This window comes from Perna viridis, chromosome 4, assembly GCF_037379345.1.
Source record: "Perna viridis isolate PV_CMFRI_1.1 ecotype Kerala chromosome 4, ASM3737934v1, whole genome shotgun sequence".
NCBI classification, from domain to species: Eukaryota; Metazoa; Mollusca; class Bivalvia; order Mytilida; family Mytilidae; genus Perna; species Perna viridis.
Window position 1 is genome coordinate 5,805,987 of NC_142448.1, and position 16,736 is coordinate 5,822,722.

General features: G+C 33.6%; 2 protein-coding genes across 6 annotated transcripts in view; one reads left to right on the plus strand and one right to left on the minus strand.

Annotated features, from left to right (window-relative positions):
- Window positions 1–1,871, minus strand: part of LOC148618625 (uncharacterized) — a 32,169-nt gene extending 30,298 nt beyond the window's left edge. Inside the window, exon 1 of one of the 2 annotated variants that reach the window (XM_088577701.1) lies at window positions 1,730–1,871. The gene's annotated coding sequence lies outside the window, so the exon portion shown is untranslated. The remainder of the gene's footprint in view (window positions 1–1,729) is intronic. The other variant, XM_088577700.1, reaches the window with a different exon arrangement.
- On the plus strand, window positions 1,867–16,611 carry LOC148618626 (methyltransferase-like protein 22). 4 transcript variants are annotated; one of them, XM_088577704.1, is made up of 10 exons: window positions 1,869–1,990; window positions 7,615–7,716; window positions 7,947–8,363; window positions 9,044–9,084; window positions 9,425–9,569; window positions 9,713–9,832; window positions 11,115–11,318; window positions 12,770–12,869; window positions 13,155–13,308; window positions 16,338–16,611. In XM_088577704.1, exons 2-10 carry the CDS (start codon window positions 7,644–7,646, stop codon window positions 16,398–16,400), a joined length of 1,317 nt encoding a protein of 438 aa, XP_088433830.1. In that variant the 5' UTR covers window positions 1,869–1,990; window positions 7,615–7,643; the 3' UTR covers window positions 16,401–16,611. The 4 variants fall into 4 exon arrangements, with proteins under 4 accessions (XP_088433834.1, XP_088433830.1, XP_088433833.1 ...); XM_088577707.1 differs by having other exon boundaries at window positions 1,870–1,939; XM_088577706.1 differs by having other exon boundaries at window positions 1,875–1,966.
- Window positions 16,612–16,736: the final 125 nt, after the last annotated feature.

Here is a 16,736-nt window from a genome sequence, read left to right on the forward strand (position 1 = left end):
ATCAAGAAAATAGTGTTACATGCCATGATTGGACCAGGCCAACACCGAACAAATGGAATAAATCTTCCAGTGTGCTTTCACCTAATTAGAGTTTATGTGATCCCTCGTCTGGTCTATGGCCTGAATGTAATTTGACTCACAACAAAGGACATTGCACTCCTCACTACCTTCCACATGAAGTTAGTGAAACAAATCCAACACCTCCCAGATAGAGCATCAGATGTGGTTTCATACTTGCTACTTGATAAAATTCCTGTAGAAGCAGAATTAATCCATAAGTGCACTCTAACCATATTTGGTGCAGAGGTGCAGTCTGCCTCATCCATGACTGTGCTCAACCAATTTGATGGTGCCAATCAACAACTAAACGAATTCCTTCAGATCTCATTGTTGCTGGAGAAATACAACCAACCAAACCCACATAACCTACTGGAGATGCCCCCCAGAAAACACACCTGGAACAGAATAGTGTATGATCCCGTAAATGACTTCTAGGAACACATGAGGAAGTCCAATGCTTGAACCAAATCCACTGTTAAGTATATTAATATCAACAAGTTGAACACAGAAAGTCCGCAGAATCTGGGAAACAGCTGGATGTGAAAAAATAGCAATTACAAAGGCCGGTGTAGCATTTTATAAGATCAAATTCACCTTCAACTGGCAATATACCCAACTAATCTACTTGTACAATCTGACAATAGAACCAGAAAAAAATCCCTACCACTATAAACAAATTCAGACAAAGAAAGACACTTATAAATTTTTATATTATCCATATACCAACATATAGTGGAACATGCTCCCAACATCTGCAGTTCTCTGTACTACAGTAGACAGTTTAAAAGAGCAGATTACCACATCTGCTCCTTCACAGATTTTCTAAACAGCAAGACATGTACATAGTTTTAAAAAAAATCACTTCTGATTGAAAAACATAAAAAATATTTTCACTGTAATAATAGTTCTCATTACTTATAGTAAAAGTTCATTTAAATTTATGTAATAGCCATGCATGCAAACAGCATGTAATAGTCAGCAAAATGACCAAGTGCAGAAATATGAAGATAGAGATGAAGATAGTCAAATGCTGACTCCTGACTGGCAGCTACATCTTGTAGTCAATGAAACACCTCTTCAATCAGAATCAAGTGTATCCAACCTGCAGGGATGAAGGAAATGACCAACTTGATAACATCACAAGGGGGAAGTTCTTCAAACTTCATACCATCAGAAGTTACCTACTGCAGGATGTCAGCCCCAGATGCTGACTCTCAGTCTCAGCGTCTCATTACTCAAGTATATTTTAGTATCTTACAGATAAAGTATGTGTAATGTTACACAGTCTCAAGTTAGGGGAAGAATATTATACAACACCAATGCTCCTGTTTACTTCATTTACTTCTTAAGACTGTTATCAATGTTGAGAATTACTATATTAACCAATAAAAGTTCTGTCATTTGTGTGGCTTTTATCATGAAATAAACAAACCCAAGCCACACTTCTCAATGAAAGAAGTGATTATATACAAAGAAACTTGCAACTGATTACATTACAGTACTTTCTTCCCACATTCCTGCTGGTCGATGGCATGTGAACCCATCAAAATACCAAACGTTGTCCATTAAATAAACTGATATGATGTGAGAATATTGTCAAAACGGAAAACTAATCCAACAGAACAAAATGGAAAAGCAATGGTATTTTAGTAAGAAAAAAAAAACACACCGGATAATGGGATTATCTACAAATATACTCAGTTGGTAGTGCTGTCTGCTCGGGGATCTTGATAACGTGTAAACTCTGAATCGATGAGACGCTTTAAGTCATTGCTTTTCACATTTCTTCAAGCGCTGTTAGACACAGATCAGAAATAAAAACTTTCGTCCGAAGACGGGCACGCACCTTCTGTGGTTGAGAAGGACGCTGACAGCAAATGTAGCTGCTATATAAAAGAATAATATTGTAATACACAAGTTACAGTAAAATGTAATCCACACATAAACACAATTTTGTTAATTGATTTCCAAGAGAATAAAAAAGAATACAATCTTAAGTTAACAATATACATGTAATATGTATTTATTTGCACTAACACATGACAAGTTAACCGTATACTTTTACTGTCGGTGCAAGATTCGTAATATTTAACCCCTGATAGGCACAGAGGTGTTGTATGAGAATTTTTTTCGCAAGCACAAAATTTTAATTTAAATTTCAGTGGACTGTGGAATGCAAAATCAAATATATATTGATTTGGAAAAGTGGTGTATTTTTTTCAATGATTTTTTTCAAAACTTTGAACATTTATTGTTTTTTTTTCAAAAAAGATCCAGCCCCTCCTTTCCCCTTGCTTTCAAAATGGTTGACATTGACTTAGTAGCACTTGCCATACTTTACCATTTTTTACCCATAAGGGCATCTCTATTAACATCCTTTTTCAGCTCACCTAGCATAGGCCATGTGAGCTATTGCCATCACTTGGCATCCGTTGTCGTTGTCCAATGTTAACAATTCTTCCAACCTAACATCTTCTCTGAAACTACTAAATGGATTTGGATGAGTATCCTGCTCAATATGACTATTTGAATTTTTGATTTGTTAAAAAACAGGACTGTTAGGTTTAACCGAATTCTGACAAGTGTTCACCATAATCTATCTGTGATGTAATTTTGGTGAGGATCTATGGACGCACGTTGGCGTTATTGCCCTTTTTGGATGTATTTTGCTGTTTTGATATTATTACTTTAAAAAATCTTCTGCTCTGAAACTACTATACGGAATTCAATGAAAGTTGGTATTACTGTTTTTTAGGGTATTCTAAACAAAATGACTTTTTGGATTTATGATTGGTGAAAAAACATGGCCACCATACTAAAAATAGAACATAAGGGTCAGTAGCAGTTTTTTGCATATATCTCCCAAACCGTTTGGTTAAATCAAATCCTGACATGGATAAAAGTGTTCACCATGATAAGATCTATCTATGATATAATTTTTTTGAAGATCTGTTGACCCATGTGGGGTCAACATACAGTTTTTTTTTCTTCTTCTTGTTGAGTACAAAACCACCATTTGGTGTATCCTCGTACTGGTTGGTGACTTTATACAAAAGTGATCGGGCTGGAAGGATCCAAGGTGCGAGTTAAAATCCATATCTACAGTGCAGCTAAAAACGAGGATGTGTTGTTTATCTCAGACTGGTGGATTGCAACTCACTCTTGAACGATTCCAGTGAGTTGCAGGCTATCACTTGTTGAGGAAGTTGGTTCCAGATTCTGATTGGGTCAGGAAAGAATGACTGTTTGTAACAGGAGGATCTGGCATATGGCACCAAGAATCTCTGGTAGTAGCCTCTAACATTCACTGCAGCTGGTGTGAGATTTGTGGCTGGGATGTCTACCAAGTTGTTGACAATCCTGAACATCATAACGGCCTTGGCTTGGGCTCTACGCTCCTCGAGTGTTGTCCAACTCAAGTTGGTAAGCATGGTAGTAACACTGCTTGTCGTTTTGTAGTTGCCATATACAAATCTAGTGGACCTGCGTTGTACCATCTCAATACTGCAGATGTTCTTGGCTGTATGAGGGTCCCATATTACACTCCCATATTCCATGATTGGTCGCACCAATGTAGTGTAGCACAGCTCCTTGGTCTTCTTAGGGCAGGCATACAGGTTTCTTTGAAGGAAGTCACGGTTGGAGTTTGCCTTTTTGGCAACTTGATCTATGTATCCATTCCAATTCATCTGATGATGGATATTCTGACCTAAATACTCTGCTGTTTCTACCACTTCTAGCTGATGGCCATGGATGGTGTATGGTTCTTTCAGTGGTTTTCTCTTAGTTGTTACATGTAGAATTTGGCATTTCTGGGGATGGAATTCCATAAGCCAATCCTTTTCCCATTGCTGTAGTGCATCCAGGTCTTCTTGGATCTGTTTGCATTGACACCGTTCTGTATAGTACACAGTCGTCTGCAAACAATCTGACTTCTGAATGGTTGACATACTCCGGCAGGTCGTTAATAAATAGAAGAAACAGGAAGGGACCCAAGACACTGCCCTGTGGCACTCCTGAGGATACTGGTGCTGTTTTGGAGGAACAGCTATCTAGGACAACCTTCTGTTCTCTATCATGGAGGAAGTGTCTAATCCATTCACATGTTGTACCAGTGACCCCATTTTTGCAAATAACTCAAAAACTGTTGAATTTAGCCAAATTCTGATGGAGAGTAATATTGTTCATTATCAGTAGACGGACCTCTGCCAAAATTTCCAGAGTGATTTGTTGCCTTTTGTAGGATTTATGGCCCGTAAAACAGACTTTTTTTTTATTGTTTTAATGGGTACAACTCTCTGAAACCAATTGCAACAAAATTTGATGAAAGTTGGCATATTTTTTAGGGTTTCCTCCACAAACTGATCATTTAAAATTTTTCATTAGTCAAAAAAACATGGCCATCGTTACTAAAAATAGAACATTTAGGTCAAAATGTTTTTTTTGCCTTTTTTCCCTCAACTATAGATGAATAATGAAAATGAAAGCTACCCACAAGATAAACATGATATTCTTAGTTGACAGGCAGTATTGAATTTATTTTTGAGGCGACCATTTGCAAAATGGCTGCCAATTTATGATCATTTTCACCAGTTGCTCAGATTTCATCTTTAGGAAACTAGGTGTTTCGAGTTTAATGGTGATGACAAAAGAATATTGTTCTTGGTGGCAATTTTTCTGCTAATTTTTATACTTGCTTTGATTTCAACGATAATTGGTTTATCATAATATAGTAAATATGATCTCCTGATATGAAATTGAATGGTGATTATGAAAATTTTGGGTAGTCGTGGTTTAACTTCCTTTTATGTTCTTTTCCTGTAAATCTATACTGGGCTAATGCCCCCCTCAGACCTGGTGGAATAACAGGGCATTGGGGGACCCCTGCCCAAATTTTTTCCATATGTTCTAAAAACACTTTTAAGGCTTTTCCAACATTTTACAGTGCGTTAGGTACTCTTTTGAACTTACAGTATTCTTCAATATATGCTCTTTTTCAGCAGTTTTTTTGTTTAACATGGTAACAAAGCATGATACCTTTCAGTTCTCCACGGATGGTGGAATATTTCACACATATCATGTGATGTAAACAAAATTCAGAAGCAACTGACAGCTGTAAACAAGAGTAATCAAGGGAACCAAGGTTATAGCGGTAATCAAAAGAATGTAATCCAGGGATAAAGACAAGGTATGGAAAACAGACATACACAACGAAGAACATAATGTAACTAAAATCATACATACAAAGTAACAAAAGTCAATGAGCAACTCAGACTCCACTAAAAACTGGGAGCGTGAACTAGGTGCACTGGTAGGGTAAGCGTCCTCTGCTTTTCTAGAAACACCCGCCGAGTTGCTCATAAAAAAGTCAAGCCCGGGGTAGACAAAAGAGAAAAGGTAAACTATGACACGTTGAACAAATCTGTTTTCATGCGTAACGAGCCACAAGTTCATGATGACGATCATAAAACTTCTGTAGTGATGACTTCAATCTTGTAGCAACATAACCCTGTTCCAGAAGCCTATTTGTTAGAATTCTAGCATGATACTAAAAGTCTGTGTAGTTTCAGCAAGCTCTGACATAATGTATGAGTTGTGATATGAACACTCCATATGCAGGTGCTGAAGGAATGTTGCCACAGATGAAAGGAAAGTTGACAATTCTGAATGAAAAGTCATCACATTTGTCGTAAAGTTTGGTCAATAGTTTTCCTTTACCATCGATTTCTAAATGTAGGTCAAGATATGAGGCTGACTTCACAGTGTCTATAGTATCCTTTATCTCAAGTTATTTGAGGTAGATGTGATGTATCAAATCCCCAAAATTAGGATTGTTTAAAGATAATACGTCATCTATATAGCAGATACTGAGATTAAAAAATGATTGCCTTTCATATCTTCGAAAAGCTATATGCTTCAATTTGGATAATACAATCAGTTTTATTTTTTTCTGAACCAGGTTAGGTTCTTGACAACAGTAACAATGAAACAGGGAAGATACATGTACATACATCCATGTTTTTTCCAAACTTTGTATAAACTGTTACACATCACAGGGGTAGAAATTAACCTAATATTTCAACCAGCCAGCAGGACCAGGAGACTCGAAAATCTACAGGTCCTGCAGAAACTGGATGTGATCATTTACAACCATAGTACATGTCCATTTAACAATCCATAACACATTCAAGGTGTAATAAACTAAAAACATCAAGATGATCTGTGTCGTCATACTAATGCCTGACTCTAGATCTCATTGCCTTGAAACAATCCAGAGTTCAACAGTGCTAGTGTGGTCAAAGTGTTTAATTTCCTAGGCATGAAACATAAATAATTACCCGTAGATCAGATGTGGGCATAGCTTTGATCTCCAGTCACTTTTTACAAGTTTCATGTCTGGTAAAGCTCTTTCTGTATTGTTGTTAGGACAATATTCCAGCCATTTGCGATTTTTTTTTTTGCCATGAAGTTTGTAATTTATGTTTCGGTTTGTCTGTATCATAATAGATCTTATTCCTCTCCAGCCTCTCATTATCGATTTATTTCGGTTTTTTATCTGGTTGTTTCGCTTCTTCTAGATATCTTCATGTCTTCAGTTTTTCACATATATCTCCAAAACCGCTTAAACTAAATTCTTTCAATGGCTGAAATGATCCTTATTATAAGGACTATAAAAGTCTTCAGGGATGAAAGTTGTCAGATGACTCCTTGTAAGAGTTATTGCCCTTGAAAGGGGAAAAATGACCTTTTTTTATTCTTTTCTTTACAATTTTCGGCCACTATCTTGAAAACTGATAGTGGAAAGAAACTTCCAATTTCTAAAATGATCCTTATGATAAGTGCTACCAAAGTCTTCTTGAGTCAAAATTGTTAGACAACTTCTAGTTAAATTTATTGCCTTTGAAAGGCAATATTCAACCAGGTGAGCAATTCAGGTTCCTGGGAGCCTCTTGTTTTTTTTTTACAGTTTTCATCCAATATCTTGAAAGCTATGATAGATAGAATAAAACTTTCATTTGCTGCAATGATCCTTATGATAAGGCCTACAAAAGTTGGTGGGGATCAAAGTTGTCAGACAAGTCCTTGTTAGAGTTATTGCCCTTGAAAGGGAAAAAATTATGTTTTTAGCAGTTTTCAGCCAATATCTTGAAAACTTTAATAAATTGAATGAAACTTTCATTGATTTAATGATCCTCATGTTAAGTCCTACCAAAGTCTTCCTTGGGTCAAAATTGTCGTACAGCTCCTTGTTAGAGTTATTGCCCTTGAAAGACAAATATTGAACAAGGTGAGTGATTCAGGCTCCTGGGAGCCTCTTGTTGAAGATTTTGAACAAATTTTTAAAAAAGTTAAAAGTTGAATTTACAAAGTTGGCAGTAACATATATCAAAATATGAACTTGAGATCTAATGTTGTTAGAAATCAACCAACAATACTGTCGTAAGGTAGTATTTGTTTCTTGCATGTTTCAACCTTTGTGAATTTGGTTACGTTGTTCTAAGATGAGAGTTTAAACAGCCCACTCCCATCCAGCTGTGTTTTTTGTTCTTACAGATACCATTGACATAATGTGATTGGATATAATGCAAAAAGATGAGTTAGTTCTATCTGATGTACATATACAAATCAACAGCTGTCCAAGTCAGAAACACCATGGTAAGGTTACATATAGTACCTTAGTATTTATGCAACAGCATAAAGATATTGTTAAGGTATGAAATAAAAAAACAAACTTACAGCATAATCCACTCAATACCTTTCAGCTCACTTTACTTTGCATGTACAGCAATATAATTGTGATTATTTACTGCACTTTAAGTTTGAAATAACTGTTCACTGAACAAAAACCAATGATTTATATAGTGAAGTATATTTGACTGTTGTAGTGTCTAGATTTTACTTTTCTGAAGATGGAATTGATGCCAAAAGAAAAGTTGAACAGAGAGATGTTACAAGCAGTGGAATTACTGGTATTGTAGAGACTGAGGGATCAAATCAAATTTCTGAACATAAATTTATGAATGCCAACTTTGACAGAGACATTCAAAAGAGAAATGATTTTAAGAAGAAATATACAGGAAAAAGTCAGAGTGGCTGTGACTTGGAATTAGTTAATTCTGGAAATCTGAAATCTAAAGATTATAACTTGGAAAAGTTTAATAATGATTGTATGGATAAGTATGAAGAGTTAGATAATGTAGATATTAAAACTTATTATAGAGAAGTGCAGTATGATGAAGATGGTGATTGTAATATCAGGAGAAAGAAAAGAAAATGGGAATATCTTTCTGCCATCACCATTGGTAAGTTTTTTTATGAACTTCCTGTTTTCACCACAGAAAGATATATTTCCAGAGATGATGTCTGATAAGCAAACTTTACTTTAAAAAAAATAAAAAAACATGGGTCATTAAAATTAATGGAGCCTAAATGTTAGATTTAAAAAAATATATATAGTTAATATATGAAATTTTGTTATTTCTCACACAATCTTTAGAATTTTAGATTTTTTAGAACATTTATCTGTCATTCTTTCAGATTCTGGAAAGAAAACTTGGAGTCACCACACTTTTTCTCTTGTTGTTTAAGAAAAACTATTTTTTTTAATATTTTACCTCAAATTATCTCCCCCTAGAAGAGACTTTAGAATAAGGATTTGTAATTATGCTATTTTAAATAGTTTTTATGTAAAAAAAGTCTTTTTAGATCAATTTTTTGACAAATCATATCAAAATCTAATTGCCGATTGTACATGTACATGTAAATGTATATTTCTGTACAAATTTGCCAAATACCTGAATAGATGCTCCCTGTAATAGATATGATCTATTTAAACAGTACTTGTATAATTATGAGATAGTTTAATGGCACCTAATTGTTTTTTGATTTTGATCTATTAAGGGTTAGCTTCTTAACAGATTTCTATTTAATCAATAATGCTTTTTCATACGACTATATTGTACTGATGACTGTTAATTTTCAGTCCACAAGAAAGAGACCATCCTGCAAAATGTAGGACAGCAGGTAACATCTGGTATAATAAGTCAATTTTCTTGACTACCATCTTTAAATATGAAGATTATTAGCTACAAAGCATTGACAGTAACTCAGTTCAAAAGGAAAATTTTCTGCTATAGCCATACAACCTTTGGACTATAGACAATTTCATCAACTGATAACAAAGAATCAGCAAAAGTTGTCACATCATGTCCACTTTGTTATATTTTTTTTAACAAACTTAATTGTGCTTGTCTGCCATTAGGAAGTGTTTGGTATTTTTTACACATATTAAAAGATCATGTCTTTGATAAATGATTACAAAGATAGATAAGATAGATAAATGATATTTGTTGTATATGAACAGGTTTGGTTGGCAAGTTTGTATATGTCTGATTTCATCATCAGTAAGAGAGAGAAGTTTATTGGGAAAAGAGTACTAGAGCTAGGTGCAGGAGTAGGACTAACTAGTATCATAGCTGCTAAATACGCTGACAATGTTATCTGTACAGGTAAACTTCAGTGGACTGTTAAGTAATAACAGAAACAAATGTTGCAAACTTGTGATCAATAGCCCTCTGATAAAGTTTAGTTATTTATGAAAGTAAAAAAAGGAAATCTATTTACAACAATTATATAAAGTTATATCTTTCAGATATAGGTAAAGATGTATTAGAACTAGCCAAATACAACTTTGATAACAATATCATTGAGAATACCAACAACTACAGAATAGTAGAGCTGGATTGGTTCCATAACAGATATTCAACTGAAGGTACCGATAATTGTTAAATTGTTAGTAAAAGAATTCCAAAGTGGACCAATTGAATTCTGTTGTGTTATGTCATGTGGCTATATTTTACCTGTGTATCAATTCATCAAAAAACATCTGTTTTTTAGAACAGACTACAGAATTTGTGAAGATGAAAAGATGTTCAAGAAGTGTTTGCCTACCATTAACATTACTAACTAGCAGTATACCCCCTGAACGAAGTTTGTTGGGGGTGTATACATTTCACCCTGATTGTCTGTCCAACCTTTCTTCTGCCTAACTGCAAGAGTAATAATCAAGGGAACCAAGATTCTAGCAGAAATCAAAAGAATGTAATCCAGGGACAAAGACCAGACATGGAAAACAGACAAACACCACAAAGAACATAAAGTAACTAAAAAAATACATACAAAGTAACAAAAGTAAATGAGCAACTCTGACTCCACTAAAAACTGGGAGCATGGAACAGGTGCACAGGTAGGATAAGCGATTTGCTAATCATCTTGCAGCATTGTTATGAAACATTGTGGGATGTACTATAACCACATGGAGATGTGCAAACAGTCAGATATTTTAGTTTTGGGCAAAAATTGTAGAAATGATGGCTGATGGACTTAAGCGTTTTGCAGCAATATTTTGTCTGTGCATTGTCTGCAACTCCTCCTCAACAACTTGCAAGGTTGTTATGAAACTTAATGGCCTGTTAAATCACAATACATTTATTGGGATGGATGTACATATTGTCAAGAATTTATGATTGAGAAAATATTTTAAAAATGATGGCTGTAGGACTTAAGAGGCATTTTTCAGTAAATCTTGGGTCTGAGGGGTTGTCTGCAACTCCTCAACAACGCAGGATTGTAATGAAACTCAATGGAGTGTTAGATTGCAATAGAGATGTGTGAATATTGTCATTTATTTATGTTTAAAGTACATTTGCAGTCATATTCTGTTTTTGTGATGGCAACAACAGAAAAAGTACTGATTTCGGTTTGGAGTTCAGTGTTTTAGAATGGCAGCAAAATTTTGTTTCTAAATGCTTAGTCTATCTCCCATAAAAAATGTGTTCAATATGAATCATGTGTCCACACTGGTCCCAAAATGTACTGGGTTCAACAGACTACGGGGTATTCATCCTGTTAAGGGCAATGTGTAGTTGTAAATGCATTTATTCTTCAGATGAAACACAAGATGAGATAGTATTGAAAAGTTCACATTGTTCATCGGAACCACCAGAAAATATCAATACATAGTATTACACTTCATTCATTTGATTATATTACAGCTAAGTTATGTGACAAAGTAACAACTGAATCATGTGACAACAAAACAACTGATTCATATGACAATGTTATAGCTGAATCATGTGACAATGTTATAGCTAAATCATGTGACAATGTTACAGCTGAGTGGTGTAGTATTAAAAACATAAATGAATCATGTGATGATGTTTTAGCTGAGCAATGTGACATTATTATATCTGCTGATGGTAAGTACAATAATCGTTTGATTTACTTTAAAGACAGTAAAAATAGAATGTAATTGGACCTATGGACAATTCTAGTAACATTAACCCCAGTAAAGTATTATAGGATGTCTAGGGCTGATTTTTATTACTTCTGTTAATTTCTGATCAAGGGTTTCAGTCACTGCTTAAAATAACCATCTATGAATTGCCATAAAATCCTTTAGGCCACATCAAGTTAATTTGTAGATTCTCATCCACCAGCAACTAAAAAAATGGGACGGGAGGATTAACAAGGCTTTATTTCTTTAATTCCTCTTATAATGTGACTAACAACAAAAGCCATCCTGAGATCTGCCAAAATTATATTGAGGTATTCTGTAAACATACACCACGTTACTCGTTTTTTGACCGGAAGTCTATGATATTGTGTACAAGAAGAGTCATGATGGATACAGACATAAAAGAAATCCATAAATTTGAACTACTGTAAAAAAATCAAAAATAACAAAAATTTGGACGGGCCCTTTGAGTAGGGGCTGGCGGGAATGAGAATCTACTAATTAACTTGATGTGGACTTAATGTTTCTTCTGTTTGAAATACCAGAATTATTCTTTATAGATAGAATTGGTTGGTTGACCAGACCTGAAGTTCTGTTCAGATTTTTGAATTTTGCAGTCACTGATTAAAAAGTGTTTTTGTTATTGCAGCTTCTAACATTGTAGTTAATGAGTAGTATCAAGATTTTTAATAAAGATAACTCAAATTGTAATGCTTATTCTCATTTGTTAGTTGAAAAAAAGCAGATAATCCACAATACATTATGAAAGACAACTTTTGTTGAAGGCCAACGTAGTATTCAGGCTGAATATTATGAAACAGTTCCAACAATGATGATTCAGGTTTTACTACACTATGAAGTATTTAATGATAGATTGTTTTGAAAGAACAAGGTGCAGTTTTATTTTGATGAAGAGAATCAAATTGTACCACACCTACAAAGGCCATTTTTCTGCCCTGTCTGCTTTTGCATTTTTGTCAAGAATGTTTTGCAGTTGGTAAAAAAAAATATTGATGAAGATTTCACATCATATGTACAACTTATTACTTGGTGTATAATTCTGTACAATTGTGCAATTAAGATGCTGTAAATAGATACTCCTTGTGTAATAGGTCTGTCATTTCAGAAATTATTACCATGTTTTTATTACTTGAAAAAATGTTTTTTAAGTAACAATTATTTAAACTCCCATTACTGATCCAACATTTTTCTTGGAATCTTTATTAAAAGTAAAATTTGCATTTTAAACTAAAATGACAAAATTGCAACAATAATTTCTGAATTTACAATGTGGTTTGATTAAAACCTTAATAAATACTAATACAATGTAGTGTTAAAAGGATTAATGTATAAAGTGAACTATTGTTTGTATGTCTTTTTAAAACTTTGATTAATAGTTTATTGCCTTTTCAGTCATTTATGATGATGATGCGACAGATGCCTTATTCAGGACTGTATATGGGATAATGAAAAGATCCAAAACACACATCTGGTTTATAGCTATTGAAAAAAGGTGAATGCTCTTCTATACAGTTTATTTGAGACGATTCATTTTGTTAAGCTTACTGAACCATCATAGTTAACATCTACTGTAGTTTTGACCTTGCAACCAATATTTTGAAGAATATATCATTATGTATATGTAGATTGAATAGATATTTATAAGTAAAGTTGTATAAACTATATAAGCTAGCTGAAATACATGGAAACGAGGTAGAGGCATGTAAAAAAACCAAACAAAAAGTATATTAAATTTGTGTTTTAACTAGATGCTTCTTTATCTTGTATTTTTGTACAGGTATGTGTTTACATTAAAGGACTTAGATATAGCTTGTCCAGCATACCAACACTTCAGAGAAAATCTGACTCAACTGGAATGTATAGAGGGATTTACTGTGTCCAGGGTAGCAGATTTCCCTCAGTGTTTTCAATACAGTAGGACTAAAGAACTTGTAAGTTATATTGTCAATTCGATGATACATTAGTGGTATTGTTTATTTGTTGTTTCAGTTCATTTTTGACCTTTATACATAAAAGAGGGATGGTTGTGGTCTTATGAAGTAGTTTAACCCCACTGCAGACATTCGCCTGTCCACACAGGAGATGTTGGTCATTAAATGATTAATGTACTGTAAATGTGTAAACGTACTAATTTTTGTGCTGTATTAATTTTTTGCTATTTTCACGGTGGATAGAAAACCGCGAAAAACTAGTATACGCAGAATTGATTTTTAACACCATAGAGCACTAATCATTTTTTGTAACCGCGAAAATTAATATGTTTATCATATTATATAGTAGTTATTTGACTTTTTAGTTTATTTTGAAGGAGTGTCTCTATTCTGTTACCATGGATTTTATTATACCCCATGCTACACAGTTGCAGAGGGTATAATCGTTTTGACCCAACTGTCCGTCAGTCCATCTTCAGTTTTCCGGACTTTGTTTTAAACGCTTGCAGATGTTGACATGATTTTTGGTATATAAGTTCACCATGATAAGTTACAGGTCAAATTTATTTTTCGTTCCGCTCTGATGATTTTTACCGAAATTACGGGCCTTGAACTTAGCAAAATTCACAGAAATAACAGTTTTCAAGACTTTTTTTTCTAAATGCTGGCAGATATTGAAATGATTTTTGGTATATATGCTCACCATGATAAGTTATAGGTCAGGATTAGGTTTCGTTCTGTTCCAATGATTTTTTACCAAAATAATCGGCCTTAAACTTATCAAAATTCACAGAAATAAACGTTTTTCCGAACTTTTTTTCTAAACGCATGCAGATTTTGACACGATTTTTAGTATATGAATTCACCATAATAAGTTACAGGACAGGTTTGTTTTTGGTTCGGCTCCGATAATTTTTAACAAAATTACAGGCCTTGAACTTAGCTAATTTCACAGAAATAGCCATTTTTTTTACTTTTTTTCTAAACACTTGCAGATTATGACATGATTTTTGGTATACAAGTACACCATGATTAGTTACAGGTCAAGTGTACATTTTGTTCCGCTATGATATTTACTTTAGATTAATTAAAACTCAAATAGTGGATTGTTTGTATTGGGTTTATAGAACAAAAACCTATTCAGTTTCAAAATATTAGTTCCAGTACATTTAAAGGAGTTGATCTTTGAAATTCTGCTAATCTGAAGCTAAGATAGCTCTGGCAATTACGTTTTTCAATTAAGCAGTACCAAAAGTAGTTTGTTTGTTGATGTTCTCCCATTCATCATTTCCACCAAGTTTGGTTAGTATGTCTGGTCAACATATAACATGAAACTAAATGTAACAAAAGATATTGAATCTGACTTGCAAGGATTAAATAATTCACAAAAATCTTGATGGGAAATTTCAAAATTTCTTGTAGGATCTTCTATTTAGGTAACACATTTTTTTCTTCTGCTAAACTGGATTTATAAGTTTGATGTAGTATTAAATTGTGATTTATATGATTCAAGTTATATCTCAATTTTAAATGTAGGTAGAATTTATTGATATTTTTAATACTACAGAGAATGCCAATATAACATGTGATATGATTTGGGAAAATAAAAAAAAACTAGATAGTGATGCCCCGCATTTAACCTTCGTACAGCTATATCATAACTCATTGTAAAAAGCACTTTGTCAGATGTGTTATTGTGTCTGGTTTTGAGTAAAACTCAGCATAGCTGAACGAAACTTAAACTTTTTCTGTAACTAATCTTGATAGACTCACATACCAAAGACCCGTCAAATATCTTCAAGCATTTACAAAAAAAAAGCAAAAAACTATTATTTCAATACAATTTTTAAAGTGCAGGGCCCATTATTTTGGTACAACTCAGCGTAGAAGAATGAAACTTATACTCAATTTGTAACTAATCTTGACAGACTCACATACCAAAAAGCAGTTCAATATCTTCAAGGGTTTACAAAAAAAGTGTGGAAAACTCTTATTTCCATGAAATTTTTGAAGTCCAGGGCCCATATTTTTAGTAGAACTCTGCGTAGCGGAACAAAACTTTAATTCATTCTGTAACTAATCATGACAGACTCACATGCAAAAAATCAGTTCAATGTCTTCAAGGGTTTACCAAAAAAGTGCAGAAAACTGTTATTTCCATGGAATTTTTTAAGTCCAGGGCCCATAATTTTGGTAAAACTCAGCGTAGCAGAACAAAACTTTATCTCAATTTGTAACTAATCATGAAAGACTCGCATACAAAAAATCAGTTAAATATCTTCAAGGATTTTCAAAAAAAGTATGGAAAACTTATGGGTCGCACAGAATTATGGACTGCACTACAGACGGACGGACATGGGTAAAACAATATGCCCCCAACTTACCATTGCAGGGGCATAAAAAACTGTGAATGATTTTCCATGTTAAATCATTCTTTTAGCCTTTGTTAACAGTATTTTTGCTTCTTATATTCAATCAAAATTTAACCTAATGAGCTTGATATTCTATCATCCAAGTAGTGGATCATTTGTAGAAAATATTCAGGTCAAGAATTCTATATACTGTAAAAATATTAGCCCCTGTATTTACAAGGAAGTTGTTCTTTATAATGGTCAAGTTAGAATTTTAGTTAGTCACTTGCAGCCGTCCTGTTTACTGTAAAAGATTTTTCATTTATCATTCATACCAAGTTTGTTTCAAATCTACCAAGTTGTTTTTAAGTTTTTCTTCAGATCATGCTTGACATTAGCTCATATGAAACCTTAGGACCAGGTGAGCAAACTAGGGCAATAAATCCTTTTAAATGAAAAATAAATCTTACTTTTTCCATGGACTAAGAATGGTTGTTATTTGACTTACCTGTAATGATCACAATCTTCATTCTTGAAAATCTATTTGGTTTTTGAATGGTGTTGATTTTTGTATGGAGGGTATAACTTAAGAAAGGATGCACAGTTGCTTTTCCTTATCCCTTTTGACAGTGTTATGTTATGTTATGTGAATTAATTTTATCTATAAAATATTTACAGGAATTGTGGAAAGTATCTAGAGCACAAGATGAAAAAGAAGATACTTGTGTAGAAAAGAACTGAAAGTTTACTAAGGAGAGAACTTGGAATCATGAAATGGTGATATTTACTAGTATTGGTTGTACATTAGACCTAGAGGATACATGAGTTTTTGTACCTGTCTGTTATGCTCTCAGTTGACAATATGTATCTGGTGTTTCAGTTTTGTTTACATTGCTGGTATATTTACTGATACCAGAGTGTAGATTTATAATTATTAAAATATTCCAGTTTATACTGTTTGTTTCCTTTTTACCAACATAGTAATTTTATAAGAAAGCTGCCAACCAATTCTAATGATTTACCATTTTACCTGTAAAATTCAAAATGCAAAATTATTCTTGCAACTGTACAAGGGAG